The sequence below is a fragment of the Dama dama genome, chromosome 11, assembly GCF_033118175.1.
Source record: "Dama dama isolate Ldn47 chromosome 11, ASM3311817v1, whole genome shotgun sequence".
NCBI lineage: Eukaryota > Metazoa > Chordata > Mammalia > Artiodactyla > Cervidae > Dama > Dama dama.
The window spans coordinates 57146583-57171323 of NC_083691.1; the positions used below are offsets into that span (position 1 = coordinate 57146583).

Here is a 24741-nt window from a genome sequence, read left to right on the forward strand (position 1 = left end):
CATAATATGGCTCCCTAGTCTATCCTCTCCCACTGCCCTAGGTTAACTATTTCATTCTGCCTTTGTCCTCAAACTTCCTCCACTACTTCTTCCAAGCTCGTGCAACTCAGGGGCTAGGCCTCCTAGACAGGTGTTTACTAAGGAAAACAAATAATCAAGAGACCCCACTATCCCATCTCTCTATGTATCAGCACTTGGACCCATGAAATCCCCCTCACCTCCTAGTACTGTAAGTGAACTGTCCACATTCCCATCCACTCCCAACACTTCCACTCAGGCAACAGGTACTTTCCCCATGCATATATGAGGACTTATTCCTCAAAATCTCTCCTCCTGCTTTCACATCAATTATTTCCCAACTAACACAGCACTCCCCACCCCCAGCCATCAAACCTGCTACTATTTCTCCCAACTTAAAAACCAAACCAGATTAAACATGAAGATTAACTCTCCATGCTCCAGCTTCCAATCCATTGCTTGCCCCACTTTGGAACAAAGCTCCTTGAAAGAGTTGTTGTGTAGTCTTAGTTTCCAAATCCTCTCCCCCATTCCTGTACTGAACTATTTCTAACCAAGTTTCTGCCTCTACCCCTCCATTGAAAAGGCTCTCATAGGACTCATCCATGCCTTTCACATTGACAAATCCCATTCACTTGACCATCCAGTAGCACATGACCAGCCACTTCTCCTGCTCTCTATCAGCTACATTTTTTTTCCCTCTAGTTTATTGGCACTTTTTTAAAAACTTGTAGCTGATGTACAGTGTTGCGTTAGCTTCTGGTATACAGCAAAATGATTCAGTTACATTTATCTATGTTCTTTTTCATATTCTTCTTCATTTTGCTTTATTATAGGATATTGAATGTAATTCCCTTTGTTACATTAAGAAGAACTAAAGAGCCTCTTGATGAAGGTGAAAGAGGAGAGTGAAAAAGCTGGCTTCAAACTCAACATTCGGAAAACTAAAATCTTGGCATCCGGTCCCATCACTTCATGGCAAATAGATGGGGAAACAATGGAAACAGTGACAGACTATTTTTGGGGGCTCCAAAATCACTGCAGATGGTGACTGCAGTCATGAATTAAAAGACACTCGCTCCTTGGAAGAAAAGCTATTACAAACCTAGACAGCATATTAAAAAGCAGATATTACTTTGCGAACAAAGGTCCATATAATCAGAGCTATGGTTTTTCCAGTAGTCATGTATGGATGTGAGAGTTGGACTATAAAGAAAGTTGAGCGCTGAAGAATTGATGCTTTTGAACTGTGGTGTTGGAGAAGACTCTCAAGAGTCCCTGGGACTGCAAGCAGACCGAACCAGTCAATCCTAAAGGAAAACAGTTCTGAATATTCATCAGAAGGACTGATGCTGAAGCTCCAATACTTTGGCCACCTGAATGTGAAGAGCCAACTCACTGGAAAAGACCCTAATGCTGGGAAAGTCTGAAGGCAGGAGGAGAAGGGGAAAACAGAGGATGAGATGGTTGGATGGCACCACCAACTCAATGGACATGAGTTTGAGCAAGCTCCAGGAGATGGTGAAGTACAGGGAAGCCTGGCCTGCTGCAGTTCATGGGGTTGCAAGGAGTCGGACATGACTGAGCAACTGAATAACCCTGTGTTATACACTAGGATTCCATCCATGGACAGAGGAGCCTGGCGAGCCCCAGTCCATGGGGTCGGAAAGAGTAGGACACCACTTAGTGAATAACACATATATTAGGACCTGGTTGTTCATCCTCCATCAACCACCCTCACACAGCTTCCAGGACACCATTCTCTCCTAATTATTTTTTCTCCATTCTATGCTTCCTTTCTCAGTCTCATTTCCTGGTTGCTCCTCATCTCTCCTATCTCCAAAAATATTCTCTACCTACATGTACTTTTCTTTAGTGCTCTCCTAGATTAAAATATCATCTATTCCTGGTGGCTTAGAAAGTAAAGAATCCACCTGCAATGCAGGAGACGTGGGTTTGACCCCTGGGTTGAGAAGATCCCCTGGAGAAGGAAATGGCAACCCACTCCAGTATTCTTGCCTGGAGAATCCCATGGACAGAGGAGCCTGGTGGGCTGCCATCTATGGGGTCGCACAGAGTCAGACATAACTGAAGCGACTTAGCAGTAGCAGCCAGCAGCAACAATAATGACATACATTCACAACTTCCAAATTTATATTTCTGGTTCCAGGCCCCTTCCCTGAACTCTGGGCATACATATCTAACTGCCTGCCAGATTCAGACTGTGCAACAGGCTTCTCAGAGTTCACATACCTAAAATCAATATCAGCAGACTGAGTCCTCCAATTCCTCAAACACATCTTGTGCAATTTTCCCTCAAGGTCTTTGTACCTGCTCTTCCTTCACATCCTGGAACATATACCCCAGATACATGACAAGCTCTCAACAAATATCTGCGGAATGAAAAGATGTGTAGAACAGTCTTTCTGGGAATTTGTTAGGTATATTTGTCTACTCCTCGAAGATGACACAAATTCCAAACATAGACAGTTATACTCCTGGCTTGGATTATAAAATGCTACTTTTATCTATTCTACTTCATATACGATATATACAAATTCAAAGTAAAGCTACAAGTTGACCAAGACAAACCAGTTCAAGTAATCTCCTTTGAAACCTTTCAAAGAAAATAAGACAAGCCAGTTCAAGTAAACTCCTTTGAAACCTTTCAGAGGACTTACTCATTTAGCAAATGAATAAATTTATCAAGTGAATAAAAGTGTTAATTTAATTTAGTTCCCTATCTATACACTAATTTTCACTTTGAATTGTTCAAGTAGTAACTCTTAGCCTAATTTATGAAAATAAACATTTTTGCCATACTACAAACTAGAATAAAAAACCAAAAGAAAAGGAACAATTGGACTTCCTTCCCCACACATTATCTTGCATTCTATAGAGATCTACCGGGAGATGGAGAAGGATATAGTGAGCCAAAAAATTATATCATAATGAAAGGTAAAAAAAATTCATACCTGACAAACCACCATGGAAAAGAATATGAAAAATAATATACATATATATATATATATATATGTAAAATAGAGTATATTACATACTTTCAATTGAGTCACTTTGCTGTATGGTTTCAATCTCTGGTCTGAGAAGAACCCAGATGCCACAGAGCAACTAAGCCCATGTGTTATAACTACTGAGTCCACGCTCTAAAGCCTGCAAGCCATAGCTACTGAGCCTGTGTGCCACAAGTACTGAGGCCCGCGTGCCTAGAGCCCGTACTCCACAAGAAGAGAAGCCACCACAGTTGAGAGTCCAAAGCACCGCAAATGGAGAGCAACCCCCTGCTCACTACAACCAGAGAAAGGCCCAAGCAGCAGCGAAGACAGAACAGCCAAGAATAAACATTTCTTTTTTAAAGATGCATATGTCTTATGTAAAGATTTTGCTTTTTAAAATAAACAAGATATTTTCAGATGATGAACTGGATCTAGAGGGTATATGTGAATTTAAGCAATAAGTGAAAGAAAGAAAAACATGCAGGCAGGGACAATTAAGTACATCATGCTCTTAAACTGGCCATTGATATTTAGTATAATCTGGTTCTTAGATTTGAATGGTATATCCTTAATTCTTTTTAACTCCTCTTAATGGGAATAACAGAAATTCCCATAACAAACCCTGTCAATTCTTCTTGCACGCTCAGGCATGTCCAACTCTTTGCGACCCCATGAACATAGCCTGCCAGGCTCCTCTGTCCATGGGATTTTCCAGGCAAGAATACTGGAATGGGTTGCCATTTCCTTCTCCAGGGGATCTTCCTGACCCAGGGATCAAACCTGTGCCTCCGGCATCTCCTGCACTGGCAGGTGGATTCTTTACCACTTGAGCCACTTGGGAAGCACATGTCAGATGTCAAAAAAAAAAAAAAATTCATTATCCCCACTGCTACAATTTATGGGCTCTGTCTCAAGCACATCACTGGAAGAGGGCTTTCCCTTCTGCAGCTGCTGGAAATGAGTAACAGCTGGAGGGCAAAGAGATAGTTAATAGTTGAGACGGTTACATCTTATCACATTCTTGGAGAGAGGTGCTCTGACATACTATTGGTTGAGAGCCACATGAAGGAGACAGACACTGCTGGAAAAACAGTCCCTCCAGCTGAATGCAGAACAACCAGAGGTCAAAATAAGATACAGCACTTAGAACAAACATCAAGGCCTTCCCTTTCCTCAAAAAAAAAAAACAAAAAGACGGAGAATCTAAGGCCGTTTATCTCCCCATGATCTACTCTATTTGGCAGTTTCTATGAACGAGATGAAAAACTCTTTAACTCATTTAAAAATCAAAAGAACTACACAGGCAGCATTTCCAGCAGAAAGAGCTTTGAAGTCAACCCTGTGTACCCATCCCCATGGCCCTGCTGTTGTTCTGCTCATGGCTCCATTCAAATTGCTTTTTCATGGATAAAACAGGACGATTTCACCCAGCTCAGCATAACTCAAATTGACCTGATTACCAAAATAATCTGGAGTGCTTGTTAAAAACCAGTAAAGGGTCACTGGTTCCCTCTGCAGAGGGGATTCAGAGATGGTGGCTTAATAAGTACCCAAGGTGAGTCTCAAGATAAGACCAGTCTGGCAAAGAGTGATTTACCTCAAAGGGTGATTGCCTGGGAGTAAAAAATAATAAAAATAATAATAATCCATTACCTGGATGAAGATGGCCTACTGATCAACACTATCAGCAAACTCTAGAAATTTCTCTCACTTACAGGCTACTTTGGTTTACAAAGTCATTTGTTTGGATGGTTCAACAGCAAGCACTGTTCTCTCACTCATAGCGTGATTCTTCAAAGCCCCTTTCAAGAAAGGTTTGCAATGACCTCGACTTGATGGCCAGGTCTCCTCCCCTCATCAGGTTGGTCCCTCCAATGGTAGCTGGGACACAGTGTGAGGGCTCAGTCACTCAGTCGTGTCCATCTCTTTACAACCCTATGGACTGCAGCCCACCAGGCTCCATTGTCCATGGGACTTCCCAGGCAAGAATACTAGAGTGGGTTGCCATGCCCTCCTCCAGGGGATCTTTCCAACCCAGGAATTGAACCTGTGTCTTCTATGTCTCCTGCATCGCAGGCAGATTCTTTACCACTGAGCCACCAGGGAAGCCCTAAGTTGGAACACTGGCTGTCTCCCATTCTAGACCAGTCCTTGCCCCCATCCTCACCTGCCATCCTGACAGCTTTCAATCTCCAAAAAGCAGGCCGAGGAGTTCTAGTTTTATCCAAAGTCGCCACTTACTGTATGTGTAATCTGACAGATCCCTAAACTAATGTAGTATTTACAGTTCATCCCTCTCCCAACCCCACTTCAGCATTTTCAGCAAGGCATCACCACAACGCGTTCAGAAAGTTTCCCTTCTCTCCCCAGGCTTTCTGCATCCACCCTATCACTGAACATCTATATCAGAAATGAAACCTGCCTCCTCCCTCACCCCCTGCATTTAAACAACAGTCGTGTACTCTTGATCTGTTTTTCAAGCTTCCTTTAAATCTTTTCATTCTTCTTCAGTCCCACTGCCCTTGTTCTATGACAGATTCGCATGTCGCATTAGAACATCTTAAAGACATCCAGCCTATACAAAAACAAACCAAAAAAAAAACACCAAAGACTAAAAAAAAAATTAACAGAAAACAAAACCCAAAACAAACAAACAAAAGACTTCCTGCCTCTGGCTTCTTCCTTCCTCTATTCTTCTGACAGTTTTGTTTCTATAACTGAAATCTGATCAACTTCCAAAGCTCCCTGTGCCCACTGACTAAAGGCCACACTACTTGGTATCACACATAATCTGGCATAACCTAGGTTTCTAACTCTTTGAACAAAGTTCCTTTGTTAACTTGGCTCTTGTCTCACGTCTTTTTTTTCTTTATTTTTTTTTGTCTCGTGTCTTAAATGATTTTATACATCCCCCAAATATCACTTCTAATGAATTTTCCTATCTTCAGAGAAACCATTTAAGTACTAATCAAAATATTCAAGACTTCTGGAAAGAAAGAGCTAATATTACTAATTAAGTCTGGTATTTAGTTCCAGTGCAAACTGAGAAAACTTGCCTTTTTAATCAGCCTTCTCCTCAGTGAATGGCCAATTTCCCTTATATTATTTGGAAAACATGGAACCCATCTCCTGGCTCCCCAACAAGCAAGTACATAAGGGTCCCGGAGCCCTGCTTTGGCAACCACAGCTTTGAGCCGGTGCTCACATCATCCCAGCAGCCGAGACCTTCCCTGACACTTCATGTTCAAGGGCTCGTTCACTTGCCGTCTCCATTCTCTTCGCTCTCAAACTCCTCTTATGTCATTATCATCCATTTCAGCACAGTTAATTCTTTAACACATGTAGCTCCCTCTCAGGCCTGGACTCAAGGACAGTCCATGTATCCATCCCCAGCACCCAATAGTGTGGAGCTCCTAGTAAGAGGCAGTAAATGTTTGTTGGATGAATAAATTTTGCTGGGGCAGATACTACTACTTACATAAAACAAAAAAGGAGCTGAGAAAGATGTGAAAAGATGCAACTTGGCTAAGGTCATGCACCTAAAAGAGGTTTTGGACAGAACTGTGAAGCATAAATTTTTTTTTTTTTTTTTTTAATTCTAATTCAACTATTCTGTTAACTATGTGTCTGCGTAAGTGGCGACTCCTATATTACTATAATGTGCAGCTTTTATTTCCCCCAGAAATCTCATCAAAATGTCACACATCTGTTACTGCTCTGATTATGCCCTTAACTGAGCAGAAATGCTCTTAGGCCACAATGAATACCAATTTTAAAAAATTTTGTTTGCTCCAACGTCCATCACCTAGAATCCCTGCCTATTTCTAATTAAGTTTATCAGAGTCTGATAAATAAATGCTGAATTCTTTCATACAGTAACTTGGCCTGAATAAATTTCCCATTTGAAACAGAAGTAGGTGACAGTAGAAAGTTCTATCGATTGAATGGTTTCTACGTTAACAACTGCTTATTTTAAAATTGCACATTTCTCCAACGTGGATACCCCAGGAGGTCACTCTCCCTGGGCTCTGTCCAGGTGGCGTAGGGGAGCATAGGGCTCAGCCCTGTGATGTACAGTCCCTTTCCACAACGTTGGAGATGAAGCTGGGCCTTGAGTCTGCACCTGCATATTCCTACAGCTTCTCAGAGTCCTGTGGACAATGACTGAGGAGACAAATCATGCAGGAAACATCCAGTAAGAAGAAAAAAAAAATAAAATAAAATTGCACATTTCCTTTCATAGAAAAAAAAACAGTCACAAAATTAAAAATGTGATTGGGTTAAATCTGCTTTTTTTTTTATGTAACCAAGAATCCTCTACCTAAAATATATGCTCTCACTCAAGGAAGCATATATTCTTGCTGAAAAACAAATATATTAAAAAAAGAAAAAAAGAAAAACAAATATATTAATTGGGCTTTACTTCGTAGTCCTCACCTACTAAGTAAATCTTCAGATTAAACTTCCTTTATTTAAACCTGTCACAAGACTAGTCATGCCCCCAATATAAACAAATATAATGCCAAAAATGACTGACTATATAACTCTGACATATCAGCTAAGCCTTACAGAAATACTCTTAAGTTTTCACTGTCATAAACCAAGTGAGGGAAGCAGATATCCGTTTCTAATTAGAATTAAACATTTTTGAAGCACTTTGCTTTCTTCTATGAAATCTTTTAAATAAAATGGTTATTGACAAATAGAACAGGGTGGAAAACATTAAAACAGTGTTTTTTAAACTTTTTATTTTGTATTGGGGTATAGCCAATTAACTGGAGGAGGAAATGAAAACCCACTCCAGTATTCTTGCCTGGAGAATCCCATGGACAGAGGAGCCTGGCAGGCTACAGTCCAAAGGGTCACGAAGAGTCCAACACAGCTAAGTAATTTAGCACATAGCCAATTAACAATATTGTGTTAGTTTTAGGTCAACAGTGAAGGCACTCAGCCATACATATACATGTATCCGTTCTCCTACAAACTCCCCATCCAGGCTGCCACATAACACTGAGCAGAGTTCCAGGTGCTATACAGTAGGTCCTTGTTGCTTACCCATTTTAAATATAGCAGTGTGTACATGCCCATCCCAAATTTCCTAACTACCCCTTCTCCCCACGTCAATCATAATAAATTTGTTCTCTTAAGTCTGTCTCTTTCTGAAAAACTTAAAAAAAAATTTCCCCCCTCACACTTATTTCTAAAATCTACCAGCTTTCCTTTCTGCATTTTAAAATGTTTTGTAATAAAAATAAACAATCAGCTCCTATCTTACCAAAAAAAAAAAAAAAAAACCGATGGAGTTTCCAGACAGTATTTATGGAATGAAGGACCACGTGGAAGCCACAGCTTACAGCTGGTGATAAAGACAGGTCACCTTCTGCGCCCAGGAGTGTGAACACAGAACAGTTTCTTCAACCCTGTCAATATCAAAGCCAGAGTCCAGGTGTCAATTACACTAAAAAGACAATTATAGGACAGGAAGGATAATCCATTACTCACCAGGTATATTTACTTTGGCTTATAGCCTGCCTTGAAAGTTATGCACAAATTCTTCTTTCAGTGTGATTCTTAGTCAACTTTAAAAGTCTGGGGTCTTACGGTTGCCGAGGGGAAGGGATAGTTAGGGAGTTTGGGATGGACATGTACATAGTCCTATATTTAAAATGGTAAGCAACAAGGACCTACTGTATTGTACATGAAATTCTGTTCAGTGTTATGTGGCAGCTGGATGGGAGGGGAGTTTGGGGGAGAATGGATACATGGATATCTATGACTAGGTCCCTTTGCTGTCCATCTGAAACTGTCACACATTATTAATTGACTAGACCCCAATACAAAATAAAAAGTTTTAAATAAGTGAGAAAAAAAAGTCTGGGGTCAGAAAAGTGAACAGATAACTGACTTTCCTTTTAACACTGTATCCTGTAATTCTATTATTCAATGGTCATTTTAGTTGGGGAAAAAAAGGCTTGATTATGAATTTGAAAATCTGAGGAAGACTAGATTTCTAAACCATTGATTCAGATCAGATCAGCTTGTAAAGGATAGAGAGGAGAAAAAAATAAAGAGAAATTAAATCATCTTACATTTGGGAAGTGTTTTCCTGTTACAACTCATTAAATCCAAAAATTCCAGTTTACAGATGTACCAATTAAAGAAGCATGAGAGATGAAATGAATGTCAAATGTAGTGATACTTTTGTTAGAGGGGAATCAGAGGCAAAAGGAACTTTGCCTCTAAAATTGGTGTGATAGCTAAAACTAGTGCTTTACAATTTCCAAGGTTGTCAGATATCAATTGGAGGATGCTCAACCCATCACAAGAATGCCAAATGACATCCTGCAGTTTGCTTTTTGTGCTGAAGTCAGAAAACTGGTAACTCATCATATAAAGCCAACATGCATGCATAAAACTGAACAGTGAGGTGAGAGTCTGACCTTCTTCCCAACACTCTGCAATGACCGTCTCATTTAAATTTCAACTAAATGTAATATTCACCAGAAGAACCGCTGACAACAAGACTGCTACAAGAAAAACAAGTTCATTTTAGCTACTTTTTAAAGGGAAAAAAAATTGTTTATTCACTCATTTACATGCCTGAGATGCAGAGTAAGCATTTAGATTGAAAATTCCATCACAAGAAAATGAAAAGTCCATCAAGAGAAAAAAAAAAAAGAATGAGCAAGTTGCATTCTGCTTCTTGGGAGATAAAGGACAACCTGTAAAAACAAAGATCTCAATTTCCCACCTCCTACTTTTAAAAAGTTTTGCAAAGACTATGGTTCTTCACAGTTATCTGCAATAAACGCTTGGTTAATCCAAATTTGTTCCCCTAATCTTCCTTCTTTAAATAAACAGGATATTGTTTTATTATTATAGAACTGATATTCTCTCTCTCTTTTTTCTCACTTTTTTCTGTAGCGCACTTAAAAAAAGTCTTTTACAAACTACATACTTATCTCTTGCTGATTCTACCAATTTACTCAAGGTTTCTCAAACTTTCCGTACTATCTTAAGCTACTAGGCAGACCCCTAAACCCCAGCCCATCTTATCCTAACCAGTACTGTTTGCCAAAGATCTCTCACTCTTTGGCAGGCGAAATTCCTCTCTTCACTCTTTTTCTTTCTGAGAAAGAAGTAGTTCTGCTTGCCAACTACCTTCGCCTCCTCTCCTATTCCTTCCTTTTCCAACCTGTCTATATAAGCTCCCACTCTCTGAATGTATAAAGAAAATCAGTGATCCCAAGAGGTTTAACAGTGAGGGACTGAGGAAGTGGGGCCAAAAGGATGAATCTTTTCTTTAGGGGGCAGGGGGAGCAGGGAGCCGTGAAGCGTGGCTTAAAGGATCTCAGTTCCCCAACCAGGGACTGAACCTATGCCCCCAGCAATGGAAGCTCAGAGTCCTAACCACTGAACCACTAGGGAATTCCCAGAAAGGATGAATCTTTAACCCCTTCTTTAGGTATGCTTGCTCTCTTGCTAAGTCACTTCAGTCATCCAATTCTTTGCAACCCTATGGACTGTAGCCTGCGAGGCTCCTCTGTCCATGGGATTTTCCAGGCAAGAATACTAGACTGGGTTGTCACTCCTGACCCAGGGATTGAACCCTCTCTTACATCCACCTGCATTGGCAGGCAGGATCTTTACCACTACCTTCATCTTCTCAGTCCTTACCCTATGCCTCTTGTACAACCTGGACAGCTGTACCTGTCTCCTTTGCCGGCTTATCTCTCCAAAACATAAAGGGCATTTCCTGAAGTTTTTATCACAAGCTCCTCTTTGCAGTTTCAACAATTTACCCTGACATCTCTCCACCTGCAGGCATTCAACTTCCTACTTAATCTCTCCCTCTAGACATCCTGCCAGCACTGCCAAGTCACCATGTCCAACACCAACCAGTTACCTTTTCCTCTCTGCTCCCCTTAATCTTTCCACTTTCCACCTGTGCTCTACTTCTTAGACATCCCATCTGCATCTTCAGCCGGTGGTGCCAAGAGAGGAGGAATCAATTTATTTGCCAAGAACCAAGGTTCCACCTGCGATTTCTCATCTCCACCTCCTCTGTTCTCTATCCACTGGACAGTGCACCTCTCATGGGCACTGCCATAACATGCTCCTTCTGGTTTCCACACCTCAAGTTTTTTTAATGTACACAGTAATGCCAGAGAAACAGTCCCTAAATACAAGCTTAGATCAAGTCTGGCATTTGAGATACTCTACACAACACTTCTCAAACTGTAGTGTGTGGGGGACTTTCCTGATGGTTTAGTGGTTAAGACTCCTCACTTTCATTGCAGGGGGCACGGGTTTGATCCCTGGTTGGCGAACTAAGGGAGCTTCCCAAGTAGTGCTAGAGGTAAAGAAGCCACCTACCAATGCAGGTAGATGTAACAACACAGGTTCGATCCCTGGGTTGGGAAGATCCCCTGGAGGAGGAAATGGCAACTCCCTCCAGTATTCTGGCCTGGAGAAACCCATGGACAGAGGAGCCTGGCAGGCTACGGTACATAGGGTCACAGAGTCAGACACGACTGAAGTGACTCAGCATGCACCCATTCAGGGAACTAAGATCCTATATGCCAAGGGGTGCAGCCGAAAACAAACTACAGTGCATGTGAATTGCATGCTGATCTTGTTAAAATGCAGATACTCATTCAGTGGGTCTGAGCGGTGCCTGATTCTGGATTTCTAACATTTCTAACATTTCCAGGTGATGATGATGTTACTAGCATACAGCTGTATATATACAATATGGCTGCAACCTATTTTTCTAGCCTTATCTTCTACCCCTCCCTGCCCAGCACACATGTATGTATGTTTGTAACTCTTTTGTGCCTACAGGTCACTCACATGCACACATACACACAAATGCATACAAACAAAATAATGGGTGTGTGTGTATGCACTCAGTCGTGTCTGGCTCTTTGGGGCCCTGGGGACTGCAGCCTATCAGGCTTCTCTGTCCGTGGAATTTCCCAGGCAAAAATACTGGAGTGGGCTGCCACGCCCTCCTCCAGGGGATCTTCCAGACCCAGGGATCAAACCCAAGTCTCTAGCATCTCCTGCACTGGCAGGCTGATTCTTTACCACTAGCGCCACCTGGGAAGCCCTCCCTAAACACACAGCTTCCGTGCCCCTCACTGTGTCCTCAAGTCCAGGCTCTGCTCACCACATTTCTACCCACTTTTGAGGAAGCAACTCATTCTCCCAGAGTATTTTCTTGTCTTCTTTCCAACCTCACCCCAGTACCACTCACTGCCCACAAGAAACATGGGACACTGAGAGCACTTAATTTGCATGGCTTCTGCCCTATAATGTCATTACAGGTCATCTTATTTAATCCTCACTGCTGGACTGCACCTCTTGCTGGAGGACAGGGGCTAACTGCCTAACCTCGGTAACCCCAGGGTATCGTGGGGGGGCCTTTTAAGCACCAACAAACACCTGCTCTAGTGGATCTGTATTTTAAGAAACATGAAACATACCACTCTACTTTATGTACCTCACTTTGGGCAAGTGCTTCAGAAGTCTAAGATAAATAAAAACATTCTTTCTGGATAGCTAATTCATTAGCAAAACCTCTGAAAATTCTGTCAAATATTTGGCATTTTGAAATCATCTACATATAAACATTCAAAGGGTGTTTCTAAAATTTTAGTACTTCCCAGGTGATGCTAGTGGTAAAGAACCCACCTGCCAAGGTGGGTTCAATCACTGGGTCGGGAAGATCCCCTGGAGGAGGGCATGGCAACCCACTCCAGTATTCTTGCCTGGAGAATGCCATGAACAGAGGAGCCTGTCGAGCTACCGTTCATAGGGTCACAAAGAGTTGGGCATGACTGAAGTGACTTAGCGCCCTCACCCGCATACAGATCAAAGCTCTGATATTTAACTGAAAAATTAAACCTAATTTGTCATAATCTAGTCATGATTACATTTAAACTTAAAATACTTTCTAATCCAGTAACCCTCTCTGGTTTAATTTACCTAATGCTCCTATTATCATTCCATCCATTAAATGGGATCTCACTTTCTCCTCCGGTGTGCTAAGGTTAGCCATCTGAGAAATAATCTACCATTAAAATGCCTCACACGTGTGCCCAGCCATGAAAAGTGCTTTAAAACACGTATCTTGAAGAAACGTTTTTAAGGAGATGAAACAATTCAACCAAAACAGCCCTATATTAAATGTTTAATAGTAAACCCTCTAAATATCAAAGAACTGCCGAAATTCAAACAAACAAAACCATAGCTTCTAAACTTCAGTGTGTTCAAGAATTGTCTGCAGTGCGTATTAAATGTGCAGATTCCAGTTTCTTACCCTGAGGAAGTCTAATCCAGTCAATCTGGAATGGGACTTAGAAAACTGTACAGTCCACCAGCATCTCCGGGCGGTTCTGATGCAGGTGTTCCACAGATCTCAATTAGAGAAATACTGACCTCAACCCTGGTGCGTGGGCACTACAGGGATTTTTTTTTTTCTTTAATGTTGAAATCTCTTTGTGAAGTTCTTTCCCCAAACAGCTGTCACACTAGCACAAAATTGGTAATTCATTAAAAAAAAAAAAAAAGATGGGGGGTGCTGTAAGTTGCTTGGGGTACGAGTAAAGCTCGAAAGCAATCAAAGAAAGAAAGTAACGTTTCTTTCCCACTTCGCAGTCCGTTCTCCTAGCATCCTCCAGGTACCTTCGAGGATGCTGCTCGTACCAGGGAACTACAACTGGGCGCCAGGGAGCAGAGTGAGGCCCTTCTCTGGTCCAGGGGATGGAGAGGCGGCCCCGATCTCTCCCCCAGGTCACCAGCGGTCCTCGGCCAGCTAGAGGTCGCGGCGGAGGGGGGACCGCGGCCCCCGGATCCTCCGCGGCGCACGCGCATAAACAAGTCGCCTCCAGGGGGTCAGTGATCCCGATGCTCTACCGCGCCCCTTACCTGCCGCATGGCCGAATATCGGGCTCCTCTTCCGGCTCCGGCTCCGGCTCCGGCGGCTCCTGCTCGCCTGCAGCCGCCGGCAGCGCCTCGGAGTCCTCCACCGTCACTTCGGCTGCAATCACGGCGCCCGCCGCCGGCACCCGCGTAGCCGAGGTGGGAGCCGCCGCGGCCCCCAGGCCGAACGCCGCCTCCGCTGTCGGTGCGAGGAGGTCAGAGGTGCGCCGCGCGGCCACTGTCCCTGCCACGAGCCCCAGCAGCAGTGGCAGTAGCAGCGCCCGTGCCAGCGACCCCGGGCCGGTGGCGCGCTCCATCAGCGGCCCGCCCCGCGAGCCGGCATGGAGGTGTAGCCGCCGGCGCCCGCCTCTCCCGCAGTTCAGAATCCCCGACCAAGGAGAGGACGCGCTAGGGACTCCGCCGCCGCCTAGACGGTCAGGAAGTCCAGCAGCTTTCCCTCGGCCACGTCTTAGCCCGGCCTCCGCCAGCGCCACCTGAGTGACAGCTTCCCTCGGACATCGCCCATTGAGCGAGCTTTCCGCGCATCTGCTCTCTGATTGGCCTCAGACTCTGCCACTCTGGGCACCGACGCTAGTCTTGTTGGAGCAGGTGGGCTCTCCCGGGTTGTCAACAGCAAAGCTGCCAATCAAATTGTACTGCCTTTAGCCCGAGGCCCGCCCTCTTCCGGACGCGCTTACCAATGAGAAACGCCCCTCCAAGCAGTTTTTTTACCTGATTGGTTGATTTGGCAGTACCCAGAACACCATTCCCCAGAGAAGATTGGCCATTGTGCTGATTGGCCTCGCCCCTCAAAGCGAGGCGCTAGAGAATACTTAAAGATCATTGGTGAAAGCGGTTGTCCTTCAAAAGTCTGAGATAATTTCTTCTTGATTGGTTGGAAGCAGCACTTACTACGTGGCGGATTCTGACTGCGGAGAGGACAGTCCCAAGTGAAGCAAAGAGTGAAAGGCGAGTCCCTGGTGGTGGGGAGGCGGCCGATCTTCAAGGAGTTATCTCTGTAAAGCCTGGTCCGTTTGGAAAGCCAGAATAAGAGCAGGAAAAATAAGTGACCGCACAAAACATGTAGTTCCTGAAAGTGGAAGGGGTGACGTGAGTTGGGGAGACGATCCAGCCATCGGGCTGGAAATTACGGCTTGTTTAGAGATGCTGATTTCTTCGGTGACCTACAGCAATCTAGTCTATCCGACACGCCCCTTCCTTGTTGGAAAGGAGAAGGAGCACAAGGCCGGTGCACTTACGTCATTTGTCTACAGTCACATAAGGAGTTATTTACAGAACCATGACTTTTCATCCAAGCCTTCTGATCCTGGTCTGCCATGCTTTGTAGCTCACTAACAGGGCAAGAAAGAGAGAAAACCACAAAAGGCCAAACTGGAGATTTGAATGCTTGGCCAAGGCAGTAGAACTTTTCATGCAGCGGTTCCGGACACCCTGAAGATTCCTGAGCAGATGAGTGAAGTGACAAGAGAAGTGGTTTAGAAACAACCCAACTGCTGTGAATCCCTCAGCAGTGTTCTCAAAAGAGCGTTAAAGATGAGACCAGCTGTGTGGCTATATGTGAGAGGCTATGTCCCCATCAAAATTTTGAAGATCTTATTTTTTCTAAGCTACTGGCATACAGACATGCTCTTAATTTCTTCAGTCCAAAAGCAAAACAAGCAAAACCCTCCACTTCCCCTTCCACAGTCAACCGTATTTCATAGTTGCTCAGTTCAGGAAAAACTCTAAAGTGTCTTCGATTCCTTGTGTCCCCTTCTCAGACACACTACTTTTGTTCCCACAACTCCACCAAACTGCTCATGCTGTGGCCACCATTGCTAAATTCAAAAGACTATTCTTCATCTTCATTTTATCATCTACATAATGAACCCAGACAGAGGATGAGGTGGTTGGATGGCATCACTATTCAATGGAAATGAACTTGGGCAAACTCTTGGTGATGGTGAAGGACAGGGAGGCCTGGCGTGCTGCAGTCCATGGGGTTGCAAAGAGTCAGAGAGGACTTGGCAACTGAACAACAACAATAACTAACCCAGTACATCAGTCTTTCCTGTATAAAACACTTTTCACTGGTTTTCCAGCTTCCATGTGGGCCAAATCGTAGCCCTCATTACTACCTCATTTTAACTTAATCTCCTCCTTAAAAGGCTTCTCTCCTTTTAGGTTACATTCAGGGGTACTAGGGTCAGGACTTAGATGCACGAATTTCAAAGGAGACACAGTTCAGCTCATACACCCAGATATTCATGAGACTAGTTCTGACACTTCTTTCAGGGTTCTGTTACCTTCCCAGTAAAGCCTCTCCTAACCATCCTTTTTAAAATTGAACTCCCCTGCTTTATTTTTCTCTTTAATACAATCTTTTCGGTTCAGTCAGTCAGTGCTGTCCAATTCTTTGGGACCCCATGGACTGCAGTACATCAGGCTTCCCTGTCCATTATCTCCCAAGTTTGTTCAAACTCATGTCCATTGAGTCAGTGATGCTATAATTTGCATATTTATTTATTGTCTGTCTCCCTCCACACCTACATAAATTCCATTACCATTTACACATTGATATGTTCAAAGAGCCTAAAACAATGCAAAGTATTTAGTGAGCATTTAATAAATATTTGTTGAATAAATGAAAATCTGAGGACAGAACAAAATGGATAAATGAATGAGATTGTAGTTGCTATAGATAGAAGGGAGTGATTAAGAAAGCAAGAACCCAGAGTATCTGGAGAAAACAGAGACTGCTGTGCCTTCCATGTTGAAAGTAGAGATTAGAAAGTACCCCGAAAAGATAAATTATTTTGAAATGAAGAGAATATAGATGAGAGAGCTCAAACTAGTTGATCACTTTCTACTCAACTAAACAGGAGCTCAGATATCCTAAGTGAGAGAATATAATATGAGGAAAGTGTCAGAAAATTAACGTGAGATGAGAAATGATTGTTGACTATTTATAATGTCCATTTGAAATTGCCCTGGGCTATGTGCCCAGTCATGTCCAATTCTTGGTGACCCCATGGACAGTAGCCCGCCAGGCCCATCTGTCCATGGCATTTTCCAGGCAAGAATACTAGAGAAGGGTTGCCATCTTCTTCTCCATGGAATCTTCCAAACCTAGGGATCAACCTGCATCTGTTGCATCTCCTGCATTGGCAGGCAGATCCTTTACCACCGAGCCACCTGGGAAGCCTGCATTTGAAATTAGCTTGTGTGTATGTTTTAGTGGATTTAGTCTTCATAGATCTGTGACTTTTTCAAAAGATGATCATGGCACGAACAATAACAATCTGAGCTAATGAATCAGAAATCTGCTTGCCATTTGTAAATTATGTGGAAGGTTTTTATTATTGTTATTATTTATTTACCATGCAGGGAGGACCATGTGTCTACCTGCATGTAATGGGAATAAAGATGTGAACAAAACAGGCATGGTCCCTGCCCTTCTGAAGCTTAACAATTATCTAGTTAGGGAGGCAGACACTACTTTAGTAAAATATTTATATTATTAAAACCAAGAAAAATAAAAATAAAAAAATAAAACCAAGATAAGTGCTATGGTGTAAAGGGCACAGGCAGGAGAACACAGTGGTTGAAAATGTTAGGAGAGTCAAGCTTTATATTCAAGGAAAAAAACATGCAAGAATTTCCATTTTGGAAAAAGAAGATGAGTCCTGAGTCATGGTCAGCTGAATGGGATAAAAAATTGCTGGAAGGGAAAAGAGTATGTGCCAGTTTTAACAGCATGCAGAGTCACAGTGACTACACAGTAGCTCTGGAATCTGAATCAAGTGAGACCGACTGGGGCCTTGGACTCTTTAATGCAGTGCTGCAATGCTTGACCTGGACACATCTCTCCTCGAGCGGCAAAATACAAAGAAACTGTATGAGACTAAAAATAACTACATGCATGTGCATGCATGTGCAGTTGGGGCAAATTCTGGCCCCCAAAATGCAAAGAGACCAAAAATCCAATTCTGTCACTTTTGAAGAGCCTGGAGCAAAAGCGAGGTTGATCCCTGGGTTGGGAAGATCCCCTGGAAGAAGAAATGGCAACCCACTCTAGTATTCTTGCCTGGGAAATCCCATGGACAGAGGAGCTTGGTGGGCTACAGTCCATGGGGTCGCACAAGAGTTGGACATGACTTAGCGACTAAACAATAGCAAAACTAAAATAAGTACCAATAGTACAAGATGTGTATGTGCTCAGTCCTGTCGGACTCTTTGCGACCAGTCAAGAATACTGGAATGGGTTGCCATTTCCTCCTCCAGGGGATCTTCCTGACCCAAGAATCAAACCATCATCTCCTGTGACTCCTATATTGGCGGATTCTTTTACCACTGAGCCGCTGGGGAAGCTCACAGCTTGAAAGGTGGGAGTAGGTAAATGCAGTGAAAGCAGCCTAACACTAGACTTCCCAGGTGATTCAGTGGTTGAAAATCTAAGTGCCAGTGCCGGGGAAATGGATTCGCAATCCCTGGTCTGGGAAGATTCCACATGTTGCGCAGTGACTAAGCCTGTGCACCATAACTACTGAAGCCTGAGCACCCTAGAGCCCATGCATAAGATAAGCCACTGCAACAAGAGATTCACACACAGCAAATAGAGTAGCCCCTGCTCTCTGCAACTCGAGAAAGCCCGAGTACAGCAATGAAGACCCAGCACAGCCAAAAATAAATAAAAATTTTTAATAAGCAGTCAAACATCTTTGCATTATCTGGGAAAATAAAGTACTAATTTTGTTATACTGTATTAGGTCAGGATGCATGTTACAGTCAGGGTAATCACTTAAAGAATGATAGTCATACAAAGGCGATATAACTAATGGAGGAAATGTAATAATAAAAATCTGTGATTTATTCAAAGGGGGCAAGAAAAGAGGAAAAAGAGGACAAGAAACAGGTGGGACAGGTAGAGATTAAAAACAGTAAGTGGTAGCTATAAATGCCAGTATATCAGTATTGACATTAAGCATGTATGGCATGAGAACTGTTATAATACAAAGCTTATCTGCCTGGATAAAAGATAAGAGACATACCTTAACTGTAAGGTGAACATGCAAAAGTTATATATGCAAACAATAGCAAAAAGAGATCTGATGTAATCATAATTAGATCTGGAACAGTTGATTTTTAAAATGACTTGAACATTTTTAATATAGATTTACTTTTTTATTGTATGATAATTTTATTTTTTATTGGAATATCATCACTTTACAATGTTGTGCTAGTTTCTGTTGTACAACATCATGAAGCAACCATAAGTATACCTATATCCCCTCCCTCCTGAGCCTCCCTCCCATTCTCCCATTCCACCCTCTAGGTCATCACAGAGCACTGAGCTGAAGTCCCCGTGCTATGCAACAGCTTCCCACTGGTTATCTATTTTACACATGGTAGTGTATATGTGTCAATGCTACTCTCTCAGTTCTGCCCCGCCTCCTCCCCCTACTGTGTTGAAAAATCCGTTCTCTACATCTGTACCTCTATTCCTGTCCTTCAAGTAGGTTCATCAGTACCATTTTTCTAGATTCCATGTATATGCATTAATATACAATATTTATTTCTCTTTCTGGCTTACTTCACTCAAATAACAGGTTCTAGATTCATCTACCTCACTAGAACTGACTCAAATTCATTCTTTTTTTATGGCTGAGTAATATTCCATTATATATATGTACCACATCTTTATCCATTTATCTGTCAGTGGACGTCTAGGTTGCTTCCATGTCCTGGCTATTGTAAATAGCATAACTATTGTAAATAGTAGTACCCTGAGCATCAGGGAACATGGGAGTATTTGTGTCTTTTTGAATTATGGTTTTCTCAGGATATATGCCCAGGAGTGGGATTGATGGGTCATGTGGTGTTCTATGTTTAGTTTTTTAAGGACCCTCCTTACTGTTCTCCACAGTGGCTGTACCAATTTACACTCCTACCAACAGAGTAGGAGGGTTCCCTTTTCTCCACACTGTCTCCATCATTTATTGTTTGTAGATTTTTTGATGATGGCTATTCTAGCTGGTGTGAAGTGATACCTCACTGTGGTTTCAATTTACACTTCTCTAATAATTAGTGATATTCAGCATCTTTTCCTGTGCCTCTTGGTCATCTGTATGTCTTTGGAGAAATGTCTGTTTAGGTCAGACAAAAAGATTAATCTCCAAAATGTGATAACAGCTTACGGAGCTCAATAGCAAAAATAACACAAACAATCCAATCAAAAAATGGGTGGCAGACCTAAATAGACTGTACTTTTTGAGAGTAGTTTAGGACTTCCCCGGTGGTCTAGTGGTTAAGACTTCGCTTTCCAATGCAAGGGGTGCAGGTTTGATCCCTCGTCAGGGAGCTAAGATCCCACATGCCTCCTGGCAGAAAAAAAAAAAAAAACAGAAAACAGGAACAATATTGTAACAAATTTAGTAAAGACTTTAAAAATGGTCCACATCAAAAAAGTGATCTTAAAAAACAGAAGAGTAGTTTTTAAGTTTATAGCAAAATTGAGCAGGAAGTACAGAGTTCCCATATACCTCCTCTCCCCATATACCGACAGCTACCCCCAGTAGCAAAGTCCACCCCCACCAGGGTGGTACATTCACTACAATCAAAGAACTTGAGTTGATGCATCATTATCATCCCAAATCCAGTGCATTTATCCCATGTACCCAGCAAGCAGACTGAAAGGTTTTGGTTACCCTGACTTTGAGGTCCTGAGTTTAGATTCCTTGCTCAGTATTACCCGTAGTATCAGTGAAGGATTTCTAGAGGGCAGGAGATTTCAAATGGACATTGCTGATCCAATACTGGATCCTTCGGCCGATACTTGGTTCTCTCGGTCAAGACAGAAGTTGGTATTCAGACAAGAGATTCACACTGAAGGGCCCATCCTGCTGCAGACAGCTTTGATGACTACCTGTCCAGAAGAGGTGATGATAGCTTTGGAGACAAGTGTTGAGATCATTATGATTCATGCCAATATGCGTGTCAGGATAAACAGGATAGTAGGATGGTCCAGTCCACACGGGGATGTGGTTTGACATAGGGGCCAGGATTGCTATGATGACTGAGGCAGTAGAGACTATGACAGTGGCTATGGTTACAGGACAGGCAGTGGCGGGAAGAGTATTTGGTTGTGGGCACCAGAGGGATTAGGAATACGAAGGAAGGGGAGACCACTATGAAGATAGATATGGCAGACGATTAGAGAGGCATGATGGTACAGGTCCTCCCACCCACAGACTCATCGTGAATGTAAAGCCCCAGGGTACTCCCAAGGAAGACATTTCCTCTACTAGCACCTCCCGGTGAGCAGCCTCTGTGAGTGAGGGGCAAAACTTGTTGACACAGCTGCTAGGGACGTTCTAGAACCAAAACTAAAACTTCAAACTTGGGAGAGACACATAAGCTGACAAAGTGAAGAAATTCAGGAAAAGGAAGGGCTGAGGACAGGAAGTGAATCATCACAGACTGCACCTAGCAGAAATGTATGGAGAAAAGATAGGAAGAAGTCTCTAGAAAAGAAAACACTTACTAAGGAGGAAAATTGTCACTCTCCAACTTCTAAGCCTACCAAACTTGAGCAGTCTCTAAAGGTAATGCCAACTGCTCCACCAAAGGAGAAGGCCCCTGGAGAAGCAATCTAACCCTCCTGCTAATCTCAGAGCTCAGACACAGAGCAGCAATAGTAGTTCTGGCTCTGCCATCTGAGCAAAGACCAGCAGGAAAGGTGAAAAGAAGATAGTTGAGCAAATGTCCCAAAAGGTCAAAGTGGCAAGTCCAGTCCTGATCCAGACCGTGGAGGGAAAAAAGACTGCCAGAGAGTCAGGTGTGAAGGATGGTAAAAAGGATCAAGACTCCTGATCTGATTTACATTGGAGCCAAAGAAACCTGAAGAAAATCCAGCCTCCAGGTTCAGTTCTGCAATCGGTCATGCTGCTTTTTCCTTTGACAGTGAAGGTGAAAACAAAGCTGACGATCTAACCCTGTGCTTTCTCCTTGTCTCTCTCTATCCTGGAACATTTGAGAACAAATCAAACCTCCATCCAGACAAGATGAAATAAAACTCAGCATCTCCATTGCCTGGGCAGGGTGCCGGAGAAGAGAGGATCAACCCACCAGGATGATTGAATTGTTCTGAGACTGAGTGATTTTCCAGGACTTGGAAGCTTGTGCCTTAAAACTGGGAAGGTTTTGGGCAAAACTGGGATACATTGGTCCCCTTTCATGGTGGCAAAAGACCAGGGATCCTGTGTGTCACAAATAAGCCCTAGGCTTCCTTTTTTTTTTTGGTGGCTCAAATGGTGAAGAATCTGCCTGCAATGCAAGAGACCCAGGTTCAATCCCTGGTCAGGAAGATCCCCTGGAGAAGAGAATGACAACCCACTCCAGTATTTTGGCTTGGAGAATCCCATGGGCAGAGGAGCCTGGTAAGCTACAATCCGTGGGGTTACAAAGAGTCCGACACGACTGAGTGACTAACACTTACACTTTCAGGGAACTAGATCCTGCAAGATGCTATTAAAATATTCTGCATGCCTCAGCTGAGACCCAGTGCATCCAAATAAATAAATTAAATCAATTAATTAAGTAAAAAGAGGGTGACATATATTTCTGTATACATATGTGCATGTGTGCTACTATATGCATATATTTCTATGTAAATGAATGTGTATTTCTATACCTGTCTATATCTATATCCCTCTGGAAGAAGAAAACAGGCCACAAGATTGTTCCTGGAAAAACAGGGTGGCCAAGGCACAAGAATGGGAGAATAGGAGACAGACTTCCATTTTTCTAGCAGCCTTATTGAGATGCAATTCACATAACATACAGTTCACTTATTTAAAGTGTAACATTCAGTGATTGAATATATTGCCCAGTTGTGCAACCAGGAAGAATTTTATTTATGCTTATTTTTTTCTTGTACCACATGATTTGTGGGATCTTAGTACCCTGCCCCTACCAGAGATCAAAAGTGCTGAGTCCTAACCGCTGGACATCCAGGGAATTCCCAAGAAGGAGAATTTTAAATGTGTACCCTTTTGTATCTTTCCAAGTAGACATCAGATGTTATATCATCTACTACAACTTTAATAAAGAAATAGATTAAGGGACTTAATGCACTTGTGGTGCAGTGGATAAGAATCCACCTGCCAATGCAGGGGACATGGGTTCAATCCCTGGTCTGGAAAGATTCCACATGCTGCCAAGCAACTAAGCCCATGCACCGCAACTGCTGACTCTGCATACTAGGCCTGTGAGTTGCAACTACTGAGCCTGTGTGCTGCAGCTGCTGAAGCCTGGGGCCTGGAACCCTTGCTCCACAACAAGAAGTCACCACAATAAGAAGCCCATTCACTGCAACTAGAGAAAGCCAGCACAGCAACTAAGGCCCAGCACAGCCAAAAATAATTATTAATAAATTAAAAAAAAAAAGAAATAGATTACTTAATAAAAATTGACAACAACAAGAGTTTCTATTCCCCTATGATCTATGGGGCTGGAGCTTATACACAGACTCAGTGTTTGCTACTTGTTTTATGCATTCTTTATCAAATATTTTAAATGCCTAGGCTGCTAGGCACTGAGATTCAGACAGAAAGTATTCTCATCATCAGGAGAAAAACAGTATTCATTTTAGATGTTCCTAGCAAAACTGGTAGCTCTTTGGAGGAATACATGATCTATATTCCCATTTTCATTCTGCACCCCAACCAGGTAGCTGGGGACACACATTCAGTGCTTGCAGCATAGATGCATTAAAAAATAAAGTCTGGGAGACGTCCTCAGTTTCCTGAAAGTCTGTCTCCCAGATTAATCATCAGGTTGGCTTAAATAAAATTTTCCATTTCTTTCTCAAGAAAATAAAAATAATGTAAGATTCAAAGGCACACTTCAGGTGGAAAGACCCCTCAAGGTCCTCACTGGGTGGGTAACTTTTGCTGCCAGTAATCAGAGGGTGGAGGAGGACTCCTCGAAAGACCTTGGCCTGTATACAGATCTTCCCCCTCTTGTCTCCTCAGGGAACTTATATCTTTGCAGGGACAGATTTCAGCATTTTCAGGCACCTGTCACCAAGCATGGCATTCCAGGACAGGACACTGTAAAATAAAGTGTGGTTGCATGTTTAATCTCGTAACCCCCTTCAACATTGCCCAAATCAGAACTTTGCTTTTTTTGGCTGAGTTGGGTCTTAGTTACAGCATGTGGGATCTTCGCTGGATCATATGAAATCTTTTGTAGTGAACCATGGACCCTCTGGGCTTCCCTGGTGGCTCAGATGGTAAAGAATCTGCCTGTAATGCAGGAGACCCGGGTTCGATCCCTGGGTCAGGAAGATCCCCTATAGAAGGGAATGGATATCCACTCCAGTATTCTTGCTTGGAGAATCCCATGGAGAGAAGAGCCTGGTGGGCTACAGTCCATGGACTTGCAGAGTCGGAAAACTCTGAGTGAGCAACTAACACTTTCAAATGGACTCTCTAGTTGTGGCTCGAGGGTTCTGGAGCACAGAGGCTCAGTAGTTGTAGAGTGCAGGCTCAGTTGCTCTGGGGAAAGTGGGCTCTTAGTTCCCCACCAGTGATTCAATCCAAGTCCCCTGCATTGCAAGGCAGATTCTTAACCACTGGACCACAAGGGAAGTCCCAGATGTTTTCAAAAATGTGTTTACACTTATCTTTCGTGTCCTTTCTTGACTCACTATAATTTTCTACACTGAACCTATGTTACCTGCATATTTTTTAAGTTAAAAATTAAACATAGTCCTCATGAT

The 24741-nt window shown here is 42.9% G+C and overlaps 1 protein-coding gene, 1 non-coding gene and 1 pseudogene across 2 annotated transcripts in view; 2 read left to right on the forward strand and 1 right to left on the reverse strand.

Annotated features, from left to right (window-relative positions):
- The window catches only part of EIF2AK3 (eukaryotic translation initiation factor 2 alpha kinase 3), a 79039-nt gene extending 64589 nt beyond the window's left edge, over window positions 1–14450 (reverse strand). Inside the window, exon 1 of the mRNA XM_061155310.1 lies at window positions 13965–14450. Within this exon, the coding sequence (XP_061011293.1) occupies window positions 13965–14275 (311 nt within the window). The 5' untranslated portion in view covers window positions 14276–14450. The remainder of the gene's footprint in view (window positions 1–13964) is intronic.
- Window positions 7023–7226, forward strand: LOC133065693 (small nucleolar RNA SNORA73 family). The gene has a single exon (XR_009694955.1). It is a non-coding gene; the product is annotated as a small nucleolar RNA SNORA73 family (small nucleolar RNA).
- A 6179-nt stretch (window positions 14451–20629) lies between the features above and the next one.
- On the forward strand, window positions 20630–22030 carry LOC133065309 (eukaryotic translation initiation factor 4B-like; annotated as a pseudogene).
- The last annotated feature ends 2711 nt before the right edge of the window (window positions 22031–24741 follow it).